This window comes from Ostrinia nubilalis, chromosome 9 (genome assembly GCF_963855985.1).
Source record: "Ostrinia nubilalis chromosome 9, ilOstNubi1.1, whole genome shotgun sequence".
NCBI lineage: Eukaryota > Metazoa > Arthropoda > Insecta > Lepidoptera > Crambidae > Ostrinia > Ostrinia nubilalis.
The window spans coordinates 2,112,316-2,134,482 of NC_087096.1; the positions used below are offsets into that span (position 1 = coordinate 2,112,316).

A 22,167-nucleotide genomic window follows, 5' to 3' on the forward strand; every position below is an offset into this window, starting at 1 on the left:
AAACACAATACGCTGGCCGTCATAACCTTCAAACAAAACTGAGCTTTATTTCTAGTTGAATAAGAGTTTAGAAACCGAGTGCAGTCAAGCGGTTTCAATAACTTTGCAGTGCTCATCTAACTCGACGTGTGAAGTTGCCAGTAAAATAGCTATAGAGGCAAGTTGTCCATTCAAAGCGGAGTTATTGTCGAACTTGATGCATAAAGAGCTATGCACATTGTTGGTTAACCGCAAACCGCTACGTGTAATTTAATTAGGGATTAGATTAATTTTAACAGGGCTTCAATATTGGAGAGGTTACATAATAGTGGAGCATTTTATTATACAAGTAAACGAAAGTCTTGTGGTGGAAACCTCTATAATATAGTTAACTTTGACAATAAATTCAGATTAACAATAAAAGCTTGTTTGTATATTTAAGCGTTTTACTTTGAGCTAGGGAATCTGTATGTTAAGGTCTTATTTGCAACAGCTTTTAATTAATAGAGTAGGGGCAGCGCAAGCTTCCTTTGGTTAAAATTAAATTGCGTTAATTTTCTAAACAAGCCTGTTGTTCATAAATTAAGACATTGTCACGATTCTATGACAGCAGTAAAAAGTTGAGAGATTTGACATACAGCCGATTGTACAACACACTTTCAAATCTATCTTCACCTGTGTGTTCTCATCCCAACGAACCGTTCTATGAAAGTTGCCATTGTTTCTTGAAAAAAGTGAGTTCAATAAATTCACAAGCTACACCTCGCTGATTAATGGTGGCCTTCAAACTTAACTCCATTCAACGCAAAGGCCAAAGTTTGAGTCGTCAGTCACTCGGAGGTGACAAAATATTATTCCAACTTTTTGGCACAAAGCGAGGGTTCGGTGTGAAAATACGCAGTCAGTAACTTGATATTGTAAATTTTCATCTTTGACATTCAACATAAGTTGGACCTTGCTCTAATAAACAAAACTATATGTCACGGTATATTTTAATCATTTTAAATCATTATGCGACCGATTTCATAATGCAACAGAGTCAAGGCTGCAAAATTACACTCATTTATTACGTTTTTCTAGGGTCATACTTAGGAAACCATGGAATACTTAGGTCACTAGATTTGTTCTACTTACATACTGCATATTACGTCATCAGCAATTATATCGTCATTATAGAAACAAAAGAACTCCATTGGTGGCAGAACTGGTAGACCAATCCTTAATTGAAATACATTAAGGACAGGATGAATTAAATCGATTGACGGATCAATCTTTTCAAAAAAATTAAAAAAATATCCTTGTAAGTTTGTATGATAATGTAGTTTTGATTTAACTGATTTTCCTGTTCATCAGTTACCTGGACTTCATCAACTTGATGGCGTACGACTTCCACGGCAAATGGGAGAGGGAGACGGGTCACAATGCCCCCCTGTATGCCCCCTCGTCCGACTCCGAGTGGAGGAAGCAGCTGTCGGTGGACCACGCCGCCCACCTGTGGGTCAAACTGGGCGCCCCTAAGGAGAAGCTTATCATTGGTAAGTTTTACTTAAGATCGTAGAGTTTACTAAGGTAGGTAAGTAGAACTATGAATCTAAGACAACTTTGAAAGACACCAAATAGCAAAAATGTCAACAAATATTTACGGAATTATGTGAATAAAATCATACGATGCATATTTTGATAAAAAAATAGCGCTCCCTTTTTCTGCCGGCGGTTAATTAAAAGTGTCTAAACTTTGCGTTACTTCAGCAAATGAAGTTCAGCTACGTTGTTTATAAAATATTGCTCTCCGTGAACTGAGCTGGTCCAAAAAGCGTGTAAATAGACGCCTTTCCTAACTGTTCCGTTTATGATGTTAAAGTACGACTGTTTCACGTTTACATACCTTGACAAAAAACAAACGACGACTGTAAATTAAATGCACACTTTTTATGGATAAAAAAGAATCGCAGTTACCTTTTGAATCTAAACGCTACACATTTATATTTTATACACGACGGCATCAAATAAAATACGGCAGTACCTACCTAAAAAGTCGCCAGCTACAAATCAGCCCTTCGGCCGTCGATCAGCGAGCAATAAATCCGTATGTGCGCGTATCTCCGGAAGCTGGGACCGCACAGCGACGCAGCCGCGTGCGACGCATTGCGACACTTAGCGACGCGGGTAAAGGCAATGCCGAACAGTACCTACAGTAAAATATACGCCCGTATTCACAAACATTACTATGAGATCTCACAGTGCGCGTGGACGCACAGGGTCGCACACGAACCAGTCACACGCCCGTGCCGTGTTCACAAACATTACTATGATGTCTCGCAGTGCGCGTGGACGAACCAATCACAGAGAGAGCTCTCTCTGTGATTGGTTCGTGTGTGAAATTAACGCATAGCGTTGAACAGAGATTCAACGCTGTGCGTTCGATTTGCGAAGTGAACACGGGTGTCAGGTACTTACCAAAATACTTCACTTGAATCTTTTAGAAACAAAACGAATTGGATAGATGAGTAGTGGACAGAACTATTCTGCCATTTAGAGTAGGACTATAATCCGAACCTCTTTAAGGCGAAATTGGGCACTTACAGATAGGGCAGGTATGTACCTTCCTAGACTACGTCTCATTTAACATTATGTGTAATGAATGAGTCAAATACCTGCTTTGTTCTGCATAAAAAATACTTTCTAAACAATAGCAAAGCCAAACGAATCTTTGCTGCTTATTCTTTAGGATTAACTCTCAAAGAATGCCTAATGGTTTTAAGTTCCCCGATCCTTTTATGTAGTAAGGGGAAACTTTAAATAAATAAATCTATACCCATAAATTGTAGCAAACAGTTGTTGTAAAAGTAATTTCTTTTTCAATTTAATCTAATGGTTGAAATAGCTTACCTAGATAAGAGTGATAAGTAAGAATTAGTTTAGTATCTAAAATTTGATTTCACTCAAGCAAAAGTAGTTTTAACTATACATAGCGCAAGATAATTGCGAAATCATCGTATTAGATATATATCACGTTTTGTCTGTAGCAAGAGGCTGTTAACACGGATGCTACATTACTTTCAAATTAAGTTTCAAATTGGGTATTTATATTTCACTCAAGCTCTTTTACCTGCGGCCTCGATGTTAATTTAACTGACTGACTTATGTATAGTTTTATTATAAATAAATAAATAAATATCCTTGGACATTTTACACTGCGCCTCTAGTCCCAAACTAAGCAAAGCTTGTACTATGGGTACTAGACGACGGGATAAACAATACTTAAATACTTTTTTTTTGCAAATACATACATATTATACATAGAAAACCCCCAGACCCGTCACAGAAATTAAAATTCATCATTTCAATTTCTGCCCGGCCGGGAATCGAACCCGGGACCTCTCGGCATAGTAGTCCGTTCTGAACCACTACACCAAACGGCCGACCAATGTGAATTTCAGCCATAAGTGTATACTTTTGTAGTACAGTCAGCGTCAAATAGTTCGTGACACCCAAAGTGACCAAAAGACAACACAACCTTATTCCAATGGACACAAAGACGTGTAGCGAACTTTTTGGCTACTTTGGATGTCACGAAGTATTTGATGCTGACTGTACATACCACAAGTTATATCCTACTAGTATTATAAAGGCGAAAGTTTGGTTGTCATGATGTCTGGATGTCTGGATTTTTGTTACTCTTTCACGTAAAAACTACTGATCGGATATTGTTGAAACTTTACGTAATTGTTTATAACCCAGATTAACATATAGGCTATAAGTTATGACGATCTGTGCCAAACGAAATTTCACGCGGGTGAAGCCGCGGGCAAAAGCTATCATACATAGCTTCACATCTGAGCAGGTATCTTTTCATCATAATCAAGAATCTCTACACGAAGAGACTTCACTTATATTCAATGCAACCTGAATAAATAACATTTATACGGCACTTCAATTTAAAACATAGTGGAAGGAAAATACTTACTGAAACTAAAAGATAACATCCAAGCTATTTCATAATATGGTGCAGCAATTTGTGCGACTCATAACGCAGGTTTACAAAGAGTAAGAAATATATTTCAAATTGTAATATCCACAGTCCACACGGAGTAACGAGTTAGGTGTGTCTTTCACAACTTACTTTTATTATTTTTGTAGTACATTGCAAGCTTTTTGTAAGAAAGTTCTTTCCGAAAAAATATTATTATCGAAGAGCAAGTGAGCTCAATTGGACCATTGAACTGTAATTAGGTATGTCAGACTGGAAAATATGAACATCTTAAGGTTCATCTAAATAGTCACTCGCCAAAATAATAGGGATGTTATCACGAGTTTAAAATACCTCATCTACATTATAGTTTAGAAGACTTCTGAAAAATAGCTAGAAATAAAAGAAAGTTTCATTTTCACCACATTTGACTGAATTTCATTGAGAATACAATGATAACAAAATTCACAGTTTATTCTCAAAACGTTGATTTAATTATTGTTACATCACAAACACACGGTCGAGCCCTTCCACGAAATCATTACTCTGGAATAATTGTACCCTTTTCACTTGTAACGCTTCAATTTCAGGTATGCCGACGTATGGGCGCACGTTCACCCTGTCCAATCCCAACAACTTTAAGGTGAACTCCCCAGCCAGTGGGGGTGGGAAGGCGGGAGAGTACACCAAGGAGTCCGGCTTCCTTGCTTACTATGAGGTGAGTGATCACTATGAGATTCTTTCAAAGATTAATGCCTGTTTTCACTTTCAATCCCTAATTTTTAAGTGACCCCTATGAATCAAAATTCCTGTACATTATGTGATACCATAGGGGTCACTTAAAATTAGGGATTAATGATGGTGAAAACGGGCATAAGTATCAGAACCTACCTCTTAAAGGTAACTTTGGGATTTGAAGTAGGTATCAATCTTCTTAGTCATATGAATTTTTGATTTTGTCTGATTTATTAAATAATTGGAATTCACTGCCTGCTGTCTTTCCTGAACACTATAATCAGGACATTTTCCACGCAAGAGTGAAAAGGCACTTACAGGGTAGATAAAATATGTACCATCCTAGACTGCATCTCACTTAGGATTACTATCCTAGACTGCTTTTCACTTTACATTAAGGTGCAATTGCGGTCAAATACCTACCTTGTTCTGCTAAAATAATTAAGTTTATTAAAACATCATATCGGTTCCGTTGATTGCCGCAGTGTTTTATAAATTAGCATAATATTCAGGCAATCGATAAAGATCAATCCCGCAAACTAATTCTGTCTGTCTGATTTTGCAATGGAGTCGATATTAAACTGTGAACTCCTTCCGTTCCGCAATTGATTGATTTAGTCCCAGAACAGTTAAGTTTCCCTTTGGTTTGTTTAACTTTGAGGCTCAGTTGGAAGCTTTCATTGCAGTTACGCTGTATATCCAGTCTGTAGGGAAGTTGCAATAATATGGCATGGCACAGAAATGTGTTCATTAATTTGCATTACTTATAAAGAAGTTCTTTCTCATCTTTTCTTACACATTGTGAGACAACCCTAAAAACTTTACAGGGAAAAATACCAGATAAATCATGTTAAAAATAGCCATGGGAAGGCCATCCAGGATAATTTAATTCGGTTTTTATCATCCCGCGACGTTATCCTCAAAATGCCACCAAAAGATCTTTTCCAAAGCAACAGATACGAAAGTAAACATTTCGACGGACCATGTTACCATCCGAAAAATGTACTCTATTTAATTCTTCCCGGTACAAAAGACTCGGGGAATTTTATTTAAGAAAGATCCCCTTTGAAACGAACAAACAATTTTACGAAATCTTCGAGAATATTGTTAAAGTTAAATCCAATGCTTAACGGGATAAACGAAATGGTATTTTCGTTGGAAATAAGTCTAGATTTTAGTGACTAGCTCCTGGATAAGGTTTTGTTAATATTATGCAAATGGAGCATTTAGTTAAAAGCATCATTCCACCTCTTTCTTATTACCGAAAAGGGAATTTCAGACGGGGTATCAACTTTTGTAGTAACGGCGGAATGGTTAATGTTAGCATAGAAGCAATGTACGAAGACAATTAATTAAAATTTACGTTCTCAATTAATTTAGATTGGAATAAATTACCATGCAAATATTTTTGTTCTGAATTAGTCTGCGAATAACGTAGAGTTTTGTTTTCTTTGCATATTAAAGTGCAGGTGAATAGCCTCACTATATGAGTATTCTATGAAGACATACCCATTTATTAACATCTATCCAAATTCCTCAACATTCAGAAGAAATATACCGAACGTGACATGGACATATTCATGAAATATAAATGTCATAGTCAAAGGACGATATGCAGTCTCTTCGCGGAATGACTGGTTTATCCTAGGTTTGACCAAGGCCTTCAGGCAAACCCCGAAGTGAATTCTTATTTCGGCCTTTGACTAAGTCAAACCTAGAAGTGCCTAAACTGTTCAGTCAAACGTCGAAACCTAAATAACCTGTATCGGGCTTTGCCTAGTCAATCCTAGAAACGACTGTCAGACTCAGTCAAAAGTTGACGGCTAATAGAAAACCGGCCAAGTGCGAGTCGGATTCGCTCACGAAGGGTTCCGTGTGACTCTTTTATTGTTGCATGGGAGTCTTTAAGTATTTATTTTATTTTAATTTTATGATTTATTTTTAAAGTAGATAATATGCAACTAAATATTATGTGAATATTCAAGGGTTCACCTGTTTACGTCTTAATATCGGGCAGAAAACTTCAAAAAGTCACGTTTGCTGTAAAGAAGCCCCCCATGAAACATTTAATTCATTATTGATTATTTATTTTTAAAGTGAATAAATAATTAAATATTTTGAGAATGATTCATGAGATAAGTACGAGCCTGGTGACAGTCAAAATTCAGCGAAATCATAGTAATAAAAGGTCTCGTGTTTTTTTTCCGTGGAGGGTAGTTGAACGGGAAGCATGGTCGATCTGTTTTAATGGTTTCAATTTATTATTTAATGGACTTTAGTGTACAAATTTGGTGTTATTTTGTGTTCTAAAGTGCAGTGAAGTGATACATTATAAAAAACATTGAAATACTTCGAATTTGAGCGCGCATCGAGTGTCGAGTGGGTTGTCGTATGAACAACCCGCTTTGGACCCGGTGGCGTCTCGAAACCTGCTTACGGGCATACTTAACTCCACGGAATCCATGAAAAATCAATAGAACTGAAACACCCACGTTCTATTGATAACTTTGTCAATTATTTTTCACTCGACATTGGCAGAAATAAACCTCCCAGAGAGGTTTGGTTGCCATTAAAAAAAAAAAAAAAAAAAAAAAAAGGTCTCGTTTTAACTCTTTATCCTCTAAGGTACAGAACCCTAAAAATTAGTAATTTAAAGATCGGTCTAGAAACACTGATAAACACAACAGTAAATAAGTTTAGTTACTCGTACCTTCACCTAAAGAGATAGCTGCGCGTGTAAACAATAACGTGTAAACGTGTAATAAGTTAGATATCAGAACAGAATGAAGTATAGTTTACTTTAAAGTCTTAATTGAGGTTTGACTAGTCAAACCCCGATTTCATCAAATTGAGATTCGACGTTTGCCTGACCAAATTAGTTACTCCTAGGTTTGACTAACATTCTTTAGTCAAAGGCCGAAATGTTTGGGCTTTGACTAAGACTTCTAGTTAGACCTGAGGATTGACTAGTCAAACCTAGGAGTGCCGGAACTTCGAGGTTTGACTATAACATAAATACAAAAGTAAAAGGTTGTCGTTGAAAAAGCGTCCGTCCATACACGTCCCTTTCCTAAGTTTTAGGTATAATTTTATCTGAGTCCCAGATAGCTAAAGGGATATGGGCTGCCCTTTTGCCTCAGGAGCACAAATAGGCATACAATTTATTATACTACTTACTATTTCTTTTCTACTTTACATGTCAAATTGACCTTTTTTGATGATGATGATGATGATACATAGAAATCATAGTCCCTTATCACAATGTTGTATTAATTTCCCAAGGTTTGTGAGATTCTTCGCAACGGTGGGGCTTACGTGTGGGACGACGAAATGAAGGTGCCGTACGCCATCCACGGCGACCAGTGGGTCGGTTTCGACGACGAAAAGTCCATCAGGAACAAGATGAGGTTCGTATTTACTTAAATAAAACGATAGGCATTTGCAGTGTTAGGCTCCTACTAAAATTCTACTAGCAAGAGCAACGGATTGAATTCATAGCTATTGCTCGACAAGAAATAGGTACTTGAAATTAATGTAAGAGTTTTAGTTATTCGCGCTATGAAGTTATTAATGCTGTATTTCGCATTTCAAATTACAAATCTACCAATAGAGATTCGTATTTCTTGGACAGTCGAGAAATTGTAGACTATTAAATCAATTTACTTGGTTACTCCTGTGGCGTCTAGCTAGAGATTATGAGCTCTGCTTTCTACTTTGTATTCAACTTATTATAAATGTATAATTTCACAGATGGATCAAAGACAACAGCTTCGGAGGTGCTATGGTATGGACTGTAGACATGGACGACTTTAGCGGCGGCGTCTGCGGTGGAAATGTCAAATACCCGCTCATTGGAGCCATGAGGTAAGACAAATGCTTATAAATAAACTGATTGTTAAAAATGTTAGTCAAATAAGGTTTTGAAGTAGTGAGAACACTTGAAGTCAAGTTCACTGTATGCTTCTATCAGAGTAGTATATGACCATTCTTCCCATGGATATCGTAATAGGCGATTAAGGGAGAAACATCAGGATTCCCCTATTCTCCTGGTCAGCCTACATTTCCCATTTATTTCCCTTTGAGAGGGTGCAGTGGAGACAAAATGATCTGATAACAAAGTTGTACTTAAAGGCACTATAACAAATAAAGAAATAATGATGACATTGATATCGCCCATATTCACAAACGATGATTGCTTAAGTGTAGGAGCAAATCGAATGCACAACGTTGAATAGAGCTCTGTGATTGGTTTGATCACCCTGTACATCCACATAGTAATGTTTGTGAATACTGTCTGTAATGTCTTGCAAAGGTGGAACCTAATTCTATTTCTACATCTTCCTTCAGAGAGGAGCTCCGAGGCATTTCCCGTGGAAAAGACGCTAAGGACGTCGACTGGGCATCAGTGGCCGCCAGCGTGGTAATCGAGGTGACGGAGAAGCCACAGCCCATCAAGATCAGCTTGTCTGACGTGCTCAGCCGCGTCAAGAAGCCCACCAAGAAGCGGGTCATCACCAACAACAACAACGCTGCTGTCCTCGATAAGTCCAGTAAGTTTACTTTTCACCAAAATTTCGAAGTTACTCTGTCAGATGTGTTGAGCTAAATCAATGCTAAAGCTTGTCAATTCAACGACAAAAACGCAACGGTCCTCGATAAGTTGTTTAAAGTTCGCTAAGATCGTCAAGATTAGTCTGTCCGACGTGCTCAGCCGCGTCAAGAAGCCCACCAAGAAGCTGGTCATCACCAACAACAATAATGCTGCTGTCCTCGATAAGTCCAGTAAGTTTAGTTGTATACCTAATCTTTGCGAAGGACATCGAGGCTAGTCTATCAGAATCTGTCTAAAGCTTGGCTCATTTGATAGCGCCAAGCTAACATAGCTAAACTAACGATAACAAGAATTTTATCATCGCCAACGATAACAACATTGAAATCATCGAGGTCTGTCAGATTTGCTCAGTTATAAAAAGAGTCCCAAGAAGCTTGTCATTAACAGTAACAGTGCAGACGTCCTCGAAAAATCTAATCGACTCTTAGTTTTGTAAAGTTCGCCAATGTCATCAGAGGTCATTTTCCCCGCTAACTGAACTACGTCAAACGGTAAAAAATCTTAATAGGTATAACTACTTATATTTATATCTTCAGATAATAACCGGAGAACTATGTTATCATGCAAATTACATCAATTACTATAATTATAATCATGTAAACATATTAAAACCTTAATGGTGATCACGCAGAACATTTACACTTTCACTTTCTTAAACCCTAATTGCTTCAATTTAACTTTTAATTGTTCAAACATGGTGCACTTTAACACTAAAATTTCTCTTTTAAAGTAACCTTTTAATAACTGCAATGAAACATAGTAAGTAGGTAGTTCCCGTGGCATTTTAAGCAGCACTTATTCCACTAAAAGCTGCCGTAAACAACATTCTTAAAGATAATGCAGCTTTCTAGTAGTTTAATATTAAAAGATGCGACGTCATTTCGTTTTATACTCCCTTAGGAGCGTTTTCATAGTACGTACTTAGATAGCTACTTACAAATTAATGTAACAGGTCGACTAAGTGGTAGTTTTATTTTGTAGTAGGTAGGCTTAGTAGTAGGTAGTAGGTTAAATGTTACCGTATATTTTCACCGATAAAGTATAAGGTCAATTTATGGAATTCGGACCCCTCCTATTTTCTTCTGATTAAGTTCGTTTCCGCTAATAAAACGTTCTCTTGGGACTAACATAAAACCTCATCGGTGAGATTTTAATACCAGTTAACTATACTTTAAATCATACACTATTTCATAATTAATATCCATTTAGTAACAATACTATATTTCCCTTTCATAATCCTGTAAGAAAAATAATTCAGAATAATTTTATTACATAAGCAACTAACACGACGACGTGCTGATGTTCAGTCAAAAAAGCAAAAGAGTAACAACACTCTCAGCCCTCCCAATAAATTATTTCCAAAAAACTTCTGGAGAAACACTTAGCGCATGTCATCGGCACTCGCGATCAAGACAATACCTCCGAACCGAAACATTGTACGTGACACTAAAAGCGACAAATCTCGAAGGGAGTGCCTCAAGGGTCACTTTAGGGCCCGCTGTTGTTCCCAGTTGCCAAGAAAGGCTTACGAAAGCCGACGTTCGGCGACACAGTCGCTAAAAGTTTGAAACATCGAGTGCTTTTACTCCAGATTCTTTGGCCAGAATTGCTTGATCTATGGCTCCTTGTTAGTCGTTTGCGCCTCGTAAACGCCTATAAAGGGAGTCATCTTGACGCAAGTTGTTATTAAAACTTTGCAATGTTGTGGAATCAAGGAACTTGGATGCACAATTTTAAGACAATTTCCGTTTTAATCTTTATTTATGTATCTTTGAAGTCTAAGTACCGAAAACTTAATGAAGTCAGTGAAAGGTGTGTTTTGTTTGGGGTCAATAGAATTAGACACTATTTTGCTACTTACTCGTATTAAACCTAATAGGTACTTATAAGAAAAAGTTTAACAAAATCATCACTTTATTGATTAGGCAGGGTTTTCCAACTTTTATTTCACCAAACCACCCCGAAGCAAAAAAAAATTGGCCTTACATTAGCACATTGCTCGCACATTTCATAATTATTTATTTATTTATTTATTTATTTATTGAAAAAGATACACCAACGACATAATTATAGAAAAACTTAAAAATAGTAAATCTTCGCTGTGTTAATACACTTTTATAAAGTTATCAATGAAACTATTAAAAGATGATTCAAAAAAGAATTGATGCAAACAAAGTCAGGTGCTATCGATAGCGAGCCGAAGCGCCTCCGTATTCGGATGGGCGTAGCAAACGGTGCCTGTGATTTAGCGCCATCAGGTTTATGACGCAGCATCCGCGGCAATCTTTACAAGTAGCTACGCCAACTTATACCCCAATGAACGGAGACTCAGTAGGCTCATTTAGGTCAGTGTTCTTCTAGAATACTTACTCATTCGTTGTATGGTTTATTCGAATCTATACAACACTCTCACTTAAAGAGAGTTACTGATCTGGAAATATGTCCCGCTTAGTCAGGAATCAAAACTTAAGGTTTTATAATAATTAGCTCTGGGTTTGATTGAATTTCAATTTGTAACCAATTATTTGCTATAATTTTTTATCGACTGTTGGATCATTTCCAAAAAGTGTGCAACATTGATCGCACTTATCGTGTTAAAACGTTTTACTCCCACATAGCAATACCTAGATCGTTAACAATGGAATACTTTTCCTTGTGTTTTATCCAGATTACAGTAAGTGGACGATTAGATGAGTGTTTTCAACGAACACATTGTCTTTATTAAACGAAACATTATAATAATGAATAAATCGTACAACTTATGCAAGACTACCATAACTTGCGTCTCTTATGGCTCCTTTCAAACGATCACGCTATAACATGTTCCTAATGTCGCGCCGGGATTCCTTGCAACTTTCAGCAACTTTTTTATTGGCCGAAGAATTTATGAGAGTTCTGAGAGTTTTCCCGAGATTATAACGACTTTTGTAGGTGCTTGGACTGTGAATGATTGACATTTTATTATATTAAAACATCAATCTCAAGCAATCTCAAATTAGAGAATATTGAACTGTTTTTGATTGTTTGATAAATTGGCTTTCTAGATTGCCAATATGCCCCAAAGCGTTTCTTTATCATATAAATGGATTATGATGTCTTTTGATTATTTGTGAATGTTCCGATTTGGACGTTATATTTAACTAAAAAGACTTAAAAAAGTTTGTCTTTGCCAAACGATACTGAAAGTATTGGGTTTCACCTCTTGTAATTTTAGTATCAAAACTTTAGAGAAAGTTTCTAAATCACTGTCGCTTAGGAACGACAATGACAAACGTAGCATAGAATAGTTTAAACTGTAGTAACTTTCCGCTAAAGTAAAATGGAAGGTTCAGTGTGCCTACCATGAGTTTACGTTAGGTGAGCTCGCTAGCGAATACGTCAAAAAATTCTATGAAGATTTTATTTCTTGAAAGTAGCCACTAGGGGCGCTGCACAATATGTCATACATTTAAATGTCATTTTTTTACGCAGTCGCTAGCGAGCACACCTAACGTAAACTCATGGTAGGCACACAGTACTTAAAAATACTTAATAATCGATGCATGGTCTGACTCTACCTCCAAAAGATGTCTACCAGTCATTTTGACAAAAAAATTAAAGATCTGTGAAGCTCTCTTTTGGAGAGGCTTTTGTATGTCTATACATTCAGCGATGAACTGCCACTGAGTAAAAATATAATTTTACGTTCGGTAGCAGACTGTATCCTTTAGCAGACTGCTATCAAACGCCCTTAGAGCTCAGAGCTTTTTCCGCCTAAGTTCAACAAACTTACGAGCACATAAAAAATGCCAAAGACAAAAAACAATGTTATATTAAGGCATTGGAATGGAGGCCACGTACCGGAAAACGCAGCGTGGGACGTCCACCCACAAGGTGGACCGACGACCTGATAAAGGTAGCGGGAAGGCGCTGGATGCAGGCCGCTACGAACCGTGCGATGTGGAAGTCATTGGGGGAGGCCTATGTTCAGCAGTGGACGTCCTGTGGCTGAAATGATGATGATGATTATGATGATTAAGGCATTCTTTAATTTTTACTTTTGTTTCCTCAGAACGCGAGCCCCAAGTCCTGTGCTACCTGACGTCCTGGTCGTCCAAACGGCCCAGCGCTGGGCGCTTCATGCCCGAGAACGTGGACCCCACTCTCTGCACGCACGTCATCTACGCCTTCGCCACCCTCAAGGACCACAAGCTGACCGAAGCTGATGAGAAGGACGCCGATATGTACGATAAAGTCGTCGCCTTGAGAGAGAAGAACCCCAACTTGAAGGTTAGTCACAATTTTACAGAACTGGACTTTTTATGTAACTTTCTCCTTCTCAAACGTTGCACTCTTGACAAAGCTGTCATAGTGGTCATGATTTTATTTTACTTAGCTATTCAGAATGACAATAATCTTGTTCCTGTTAGTAAGGTAAATTGCGATAAACTTGCCCAGTAGCTACGATATAAAACCGAATTAGGTACTTCACCGTATAAACTGGAAGTTATTGACATAGGGTGCATCATTAAATTACATAATTGTTGTTACAATCGAAATTTCCTCTAATAAGAAAAAGAAGAATGAGAATGAGAAGAACTATAAAAAGTTTGATGGCTTATAAGTTACTAGGGGATTTATGCCCGTTTTCATCATCAATCACTAATTTTTAAGTAACCCCTTTGAAAACAAAACTCCTGCTATGTGTTACCATAGGGGTCACTTAAAAATTAAGAATTGATGGTGAAAACGGGTATTAGTTATCAATTAGGACTTCCTAAGACCAATTGTTTAAGTAATAATGCTTTCTTTTCCCTACAGATCCTTTTAGCCATCGGCGGCTGGGCTTTCGGTTCCACTCCATTCAAAGAACTGACCTCCAACGTGTTCCGCATGAACCAGTTCGTGTACGAAGCCATCGAGTTCCTCAGGGACTACCAGTTCAACGGTCTGGACGTCGACTGGGAATACCCAAGGTATTTAGCAATTTGGTAACCCAGTATATCTATATTTTATTTGTTTAACAATGTTTCAACAGCATTTAATGGTACATAAATGTGCAGGAAGATACAACTTGAACATGAGCCAATTAAAGAAACACATTCTACTACTAAAACATTTTTAAATGAGTTAAAGTGGGTAGGTAAGTGAACAGTACCTATCATAAAACAGATTTTTTTACTGTTGATGAACTTATAAAAAACTTCGTTCGTCTTCTTCTTCATTCGAATGTTAGTAAAACTTTATTTATCAGAGAAACACGGATCTCAAGGCAACATTTACCGACCCGTGTTTCTCTATTTTGGTTGAAATGGAACGCGAAAGTTAAAAATCTTAAAAAACTTTATATGTTTTTTTTTTCGCCTTTATCTCTGCCGTCTGTATATGATTACAAGGCACTAGAATGACAGATAGAGTTGAAAATATTCAGATAAATGTGTAATGTAAATCAACCAAGAAAATATTCTAAAATATCTTAATTTTGGTTTCCAGAGGAGCAGATGACCGCGCAGCCTTCGTGTCCCTTCTCAAAGAACTGCGTCTGGCATTCGAAGGTGAAGCAAAGACTTCTGGCCAACCAAGACTGCTGCTGACTGCAGCCGTGCCAGCCTCCTTCGAAGCCATAGCTGCGGGATATGACGTGCCTGAGATCTCTAAGTACTTGGTAAGACATTGTCCCGCATCTCATCTGATATGGAAAGTAATGATCAGGCCAAAGGTGGAAGCAATCTGCACCAGGAATCCCCAACCACAGAGAAACTGACTATGTTCCTACAACATAACTGTTAGTCTTCCCAAATAAATGAAAAAAAAACTTCAGACGTATTTAAAGTCAAAGCTTATGAGAAGGATGCTAATTTAGTATAGAAATTTATGTCCATAATTAAGTTCTAATTAAATATTTTTTGCAGGACTTCATCAACGTCATGACCTACGACTTCCACGGACAATGGGAGCGACAAGTAGGCCACAACAGCCCGCTGTTCCCGCTAGAGAGCGCTACCAGCTACCAGAAGAAACTGACTGTGGTATGTATAAATTTGCTCATTAACTCTTAGGTAGGTAGGTACTTTCGTTTTTAGCTATTTATTTGCAGACTGTCAACAAATGTGACAAAACTTAGAGACCATACTTATATTTTTCAGTCCATCTAATAAAAATAATTCCGACTTGTCTAACCTTCGTTACAAAAATAAAAATTCTTTCTACGTCAATTTAATTAGTAGCTCAGTGTTTTTACTTTTGCTCTTTGATGTTAATCGTATCCCAAAAACAGCTACAAGAAGAATGAAGAGGAGAGCAATCTAAGGAGTATAAAGTGTTGCTTATTAATAATGCAGCTTAAGAGTAGGCGCACACCGTTGATTTTTAGTTGGCCGATAGTTGTGCCCGATTTTAAATTGTATGAAGAATCGGGCAAATCGAATCGGCGTAGTGTGCGCACTCCCATACATGCCCATACTGATCAACTGCCCGACTAAACTATCGGCCGACGAAAAATCAACGGTATGCGCCTACTCTAAGTGTGTGTTATACAGGGTGGAATTTTGTAATGCCACCTGGAGGGAAAGTACTCTTAATACTGTAAATACAAAATTTTACTGAAAGAAAACATTCCTTTATTTTTGAAAAGAAAGAGAACTGCATTCATAGATTTTTGAAAATTTTTCGAAAATTCACTACCATACCATACAATTTTCTGTAAATAATTAAGATAATTTAAGATTTCATGGTTTTCCTTTCATTTGATTTATCAAGTTTGTTAGAGAGATTTCATCCTTATACTTAACCCTAACAATCGATGCAATAAAAATACAGGGTGTAATTTTTAACAGATTTTAGTTGGTTCGATTCCCGGGTGTAGAAAGCAATTTTTTTGGAAATATTTGTATGCAGTTCTATTTCTAGTCAAAAATAAAGGAATGTTTTCTTTGAGAAAAATTTTCTAACTACAATATTAAGAGTACTTACCCTCCAGATGGCATTACAAAATTCCACCCTGTATACCTGTGACTTCTTCTCATCATCTACTTTGTCATCCAGGACTACTCAGCCCGCGAGTGGGTGCGCCAAGGCGCCCCCAAAGAGAAGCTGATGATCGGCATGCCCACCTACGGGCGGTCCTTCACGCTCATCAACGACACGCAGTTCGACATCGGGGCCCCGGCTTCTGGTGGCGGTAAGTACGATTTATATTACTTTTTTTTATCCACAACGAGGAAGCTCTTGGCCTGTATCTCACCTGATGGTAAGTGATGATCAGGCCGAAGGTGGAAGCGAGCTTCACCCGGAATCCTCAACCACGGAGGAACTGGCTATCTTACCTCTAACTGCCGGAACACCAATGCTGCTAACATTGTTGTTATGGCGACAGACTTAGGTAAGATGGTGGTAGCTAGCCAGGCGGACTTAGAACAAGCCCTACCACCAACCAAACCAAACAGAAAAATCTGCCCCCACTTGGAATCGAACCCGGGACCTCTGGGTGTGAAGCAGGTGGTCTTACCACTAGACCACAGAGGCGGTTAAATCAAACTTCATCATCATCAATTGTCGTCATATCATCGTCTAGTATTTTAGACGCCACTGCACAGAGATCGACATGCTTTTCTATGGGTACTCGTTCTCGATCATCAACGAGACGCAGTTCGACATCGGGGCCCCGGCTTCTGGTGGCGGTGAGTACAATTGTTTCATTATCATCAACAACCTAATCTTGTTCGTCATCATCGTTACCATCAACATTATTACCATCATCATCGTCGTCATCAAGTGATTTAAGTCTCCACTGCTGCAGTACGGTCATTTCTAATTTACCAGAGGCAAATGGAGGGTTAGACCTACACGTTGGGTTGCGAATGTAATAATTCCAGTAGTTATTGATGTATAAGGACTTATTATTTTTCCAAATAGGTTTTTCAATTCTTAGACATGACTTTAGATAAAATTTTGAATACATACTACTAGGTAGGTAATTCTTTGTCGTAAGACGACCTAAATTAAATAATTTTGGTAAACATCTACAGCAATATCTTGCTTAATTCCATTTTTATTCGATATCCCAACTTTTACATTCGTGGAAATCAAAACTCCGTATCATAAACCAAAGGCAATGTTCCTAGTCGGATATTTTGCCATCACAGTTATGGATAGCATGCCAAGAAGTATCTTCAGCTCAGTTTTATTAGCGATAAAATACAGCACGTTGAGATAGTCTGCTGTAAACCCTATCCTACTCATAAATAAATACATCGAGTTGAATCAGAATGTTTCTGAAGTCGGTCTAATGTAAACCAAATATTTTATTCTAATACATTTAAAAAATTGTATTTAGCAATTTAAATCTTCACCTTAAAGGCCGGCAACGCACCTGTAACGCCCCTGGGTCTGCGGGTGTCTATGGGCGACGATAATCACTTACCATCAGTTGATCCGTCTGCTCGTTTGCCTCCTGTCACATAAAAAAAATTATCTTTCTTATGAGGAAATACTACAGTTACTGTTATTTTAGGGAAAAATACGAATATTAAATTGTAACATACCGTCTTATAACACAGTTTTCGTTGAAGCCAACAACTGAATACCTTATCTGTATGTTATCAAAGCTCTCATTTAAAAGTTCGAAGATGTACTTCGAACTTCGCAAGTTTATTACCAAGAACTTGTTACCAACTATCCACGCTTCGTAAAGATTTCATTACATCCAAGTAGGTACAGACTCTAAGCTGAAACTAACTTCAGAATCTTGAAGTTTAGAGACTAGTGGTTATTCTGTTGGTAAATTACCTAATAGGTACAGTCAGCGTCGAATAGTTCGTGACACCCAGTGTCCAAAAAGTTGACAATGCAACCTTATTCCAATTGTAACAAAGACGTGTTATAATACGAACTTTTTGACTACTCTGGGTGTCACTGACTATTTGACGTTGGCTGTACCTACCTTAATGTAAGTGGAAAAATATTATTATTTAATCGAAAGGAAGCTTAAATTTTATCTCAGTCCAAAATATTCAGCATTCGCAGTAATTCAAACGAGAATAATTAATTATTAATCAGACAGACTTCGGCTGAGTGTAATTGAGTTTTATTTCGGAGCGATATCATTTTCATATTTTCCTCTCGTTCAACTGGACTAATGAGTTGACTGAAATATTGGATACCAACAGCTTACAAAAGGAAATTCAACATTTTACCTACATTTTGGTGATTAAATTCCATAGTGAGCTTCAGAGTGAATGGTAGGATTTTAAGTTGATATTAGAGCGTTATTAAAAACGCCATTCGTCCATTAATCAAATAATATTTTTTGCTGCTTTTGAATTCTCTTATCCCATGAGAGGTTTCAGACTGAATTTGAATCTAATTAGTAACTTTTTTTAGTTACATTACCTAAAGTATGAAACAAATGGTAAAAAAACTAACGACATTATTATAGATAGATCGTTAGTCAATGCGAAACGGATAAAAATCTGTAATTATCAGTGTTTGAATTTTAGTGTAATTTTTTTTGCAGGTCAAGCCGGTCGCTTCACCAACGAGGCGGGCTTCATGTCCTACTACGAAATCTGTGAGTTCCTTCGGGAAGACAACACGACCCTCGTCTGGGACAACGAACAGATGGTGCCTTTCGCCTACAGGGAGGACCAATGGGTCGGATTTGACGACGAGAGATCACTGAAAACTAAGGTAAACTGCAACTATGTACCTAATTACTACTAAACGAATACATAAATACATATTTAATCATATGAAGCACTCACAAAAGCTACAATAAAATTGTGAAAATAGATTTTTTTATGCATAACAAGGCAGGTAGTTGCCTAGATACATCAATACCACTTTGATTGCAAAAGTAAATACATATAGCATTAAATCACTCAGGCCTATGCAATAGCTCTGATAGGAATCTTGTTTGATAGTTTTCTATTTCTGAGTTAGGTACTTAATGCTTTCCATTCAATTTGTAAGTAACAGGAAATAGTTAAGCGCTTTTCGAATTCAGTAATTGATTATAAATAATTTATTAAGAACAAGATGAAGAAAGGAAAAATAAATCAAATCTAGTTCTATGCGATTCTGAAACGCCATTTCTTTCTCAGATGGCCTGGTTAAAGGAAGAAGGCTTCGGTGGCATCATGGTCTGGTCAGTCGACATGGATGACTTCCGTGGTTCCTGCGGTACCGGCAAATACCCTCTCATCACCGCGATGAAGCAAGAACTCTCCGGCTACAAGGTCAAACTTGAATACGACGGACCTTACGAGTCATCTAGCCCTACTGGACAATACACTACGAAAGATCGTAAGTTTGTCAACTTAATTAATAGTTATTAATTTTACTAAAGTAATTAATCGAAGTGCAGAACTTTATTACATTAACTCATAGGGATGGTTTATCCGATTCATTGAAGTTAATTAAATTATGATTGTGTGGCCAATGTGTTCATGTAACGTAAAATGAAATCATTATAACGAAAGTTTATTCTGATTAAAGTTCATCTGGTTGAAAATAACTTTACCAGAAATAATGCACCTCACATAAACGAGAACTTTCAGCTAACTCAAAACCTTTTTTCAGCCCACGAAGTAACTTGCGAGGAAGAAGATGGCCACATATCCTACCACAAGGATCACGCTGACTGCACCATGTACTACATGTGCGAAGGTGAGAGGAAACACCACATGCCATGCCCCTCCAACCTCGTCTTCAACCCTAACGAGAACGTCTGCGATTGGCCTGAGAACGTCGAAGGCTGCCAACAGCACACGCAAGCACCGGCCGCTAAACGATAGACTTAGGTAATGGTTTCCATCAGATAGAAATTAACAATTTTCTCTTCATGTTTGCTTTATTTTCAGTAAACTATACAACCAACTCACCTTTTATTGTAATTTATGGAATATGATATGACACAGATCACATTTAACTGATAAATAACTAAATTCAAAACAGGGTTCAAAACAACACATTTTATATAGATGACATTATAACTGCAAACTTGAACAGAAATTAGTATGAGTGTAGATAGTTTATGAATGTTAACGCTTTTCAATCATATTGAGGAATAGCTATTAACAAAATTTGTTAATTTAATCACGTTTCAATATCCACCACCAATATTTTAAGTACTTACGAGACCTCTATAACTAAATTACTTTATTTATTGGCGTTCGTTAGGTTGTCTCAGATTGCAGACGGGATTCGTGTGATATAATGTAAATTTTCTTGTACTTTACTCTCGACGAAATAGGTGTATTTTTATCTATTGTTAAATTATATTTTAGGTAATGTAAATTTTGGTCTCCCAAAGATACACAATGATGTCATTATTTTCTTTAAAAGAAAATAAAATTGAAAAGAAAAATTTAATACAAATTTCCAAAAAATACTTTGAAAAGACTTAAGAGATTCAATAAAAAGCTTACACTATTTAAAAGTAAGACTCAACAATGTTTTTCATAGTATGTATCGAAAATAATACTACAAAATTTAAAAAGTATTGTGTATATTTGGGATTCATTGGATAGATACCTATATTATCTCTTAGTTCGTAAGTAGTTTTGTAAAGCTTTTTTACTCGATTATACTGATAACTGAATACTCAAATCAGCTTGAACACTGCCTTTTATACTGCCAAGACGGTTTTGACGAGAAATTTAATAATGTTGGTAACAGTGACACAAAATAATAATGTGACATTATTTTAATTAGTTATAGATAAGTTTGTAAATATTGTATTTAGATACAAAGACGATGTAAGAGTATTATTAAACATTTAAAAAATAGCTACTGACATTTTTTATTCCATTACAACAAAGCACATATTTTTTTTTTCTTTTCGTTTCTTTGTGGCATGTTTAAAATTGTTACCAAGTAGAAGCTGGAACATTTTATGGTGAAAATCACGTCATTCGCTGGCCACTGAGAAATTCAACACAGCAATTAAAATCTCCTGCTCTTCCCTATTATGAATCCGCTGCTGAGATAATGGCTTGACAGAGCGCCATAAGGTAATCTATTTACAAGTAGGTATAACGCCTTGTTAATGGGTGCATGCATCCTTTAGTGCAGACATTTCCATTCAAGCGCCATCGAAGGAATTTCAACCGTGGACGTTTGTGATAGGTTCCAGATTGCATTGGAGTTGATCTCAATGTGCATATAATGGGATGAGCTCGTGATTCGGGGAATATTCCTGTTATGGCTGAATTATCGGCCGTAGGCTAATAATGGCGCTAACGCTAAACACGCATTACGCGGGATTGGGGCCTGATTTGTAGCGTTGCAATTGTACTACACCACATTTCTGCTCATTTGAGAGAACAAAAGATTTAATTGAATGTGATACATGACATTCTCTAAAGCTCGAAATGATTCGCCGGCCGAATATATCAATATCCATTGCCGTATCGCTATCTTTTTCATGGTAAAACGATCCTAGTGGACGACATGATAATTCGGCACTCTGCATTGGTAGAAATCATCGATGAAAAGCAGTTAGTAATGTAATAATAATTAATTTCTCTTTCATTATTTACTGTTCCGATTTCGCTCTAAAAGCTATCTCAACTCAAAAAGCGATCTGCACAAAGACGCAAGGTCCGTTACCCCGGCTTATAGTTTAGTAACCCTTCCTTTATGATACCACATCACGCACAGGCGTTTAATTTCACACGTCTGTTCCCGAAGGCTGCGAACATTCTATAAATTACCGTTAGTCGATCAATAAAAAAAACGTGGTGCCACGATAAACAACGGCTTTTGGGTATCGCCGAAATAATGGAGTAACGGCCTTTATAAAAGCTTTTGGAAAGATGCCTGCTGAATTTTAAAATATTTCTACAAAATATGCACAACGTTTTAGTTGAACGCTAAATATTAAAATATTGCA

The 22,167-nt window shown here is 37.2% G+C and overlaps 1 protein-coding gene across 1 annotated transcript in view; it reads left to right on the forward strand.

Annotated features, from left to right (window-relative positions):
* The window catches only part of LOC135074380 (probable chitinase 10), a 141,533-nt gene extending 120,472 nt beyond the window's left edge, over nt 1-21,061 (forward strand). The window contains exons 7-19 of the mRNA XM_063968649.1: nt 1,333-1,514; nt 4,540-4,667; nt 7,967-8,091; nt 8,435-8,548; nt 9,032-9,234; nt 13,348-13,565; nt 14,097-14,251; nt 14,769-14,940; nt 15,188-15,304; nt 16,320-16,455; nt 18,790-18,962; nt 19,376-19,577; nt 19,854-21,061. Of these exons, the coding sequence (XP_063824719.1) occupies nt 1,333-1,514; nt 4,540-4,667; nt 7,967-8,091; nt 8,435-8,548; nt 9,032-9,234; nt 13,348-13,565; nt 14,097-14,251; nt 14,769-14,940; nt 15,188-15,304; nt 16,320-16,455; nt 18,790-18,962; nt 19,376-19,577; nt 19,854-20,068 (2,140 nt within the window). The 3' untranslated portion in view covers nt 20,069-21,061. The remainder of the gene's footprint in view (nt 1-1,332; nt 1,515-4,539; nt 4,668-7,966; nt 8,092-8,434; nt 8,549-9,031; nt 9,235-13,347; nt 13,566-14,096; nt 14,252-14,768; nt 14,941-15,187; nt 15,305-16,319; nt 16,456-18,789; nt 18,963-19,375; nt 19,578-19,853) is intronic.
* Nucleotides 21,062-22,167: the final 1,106 nt, after the last annotated feature.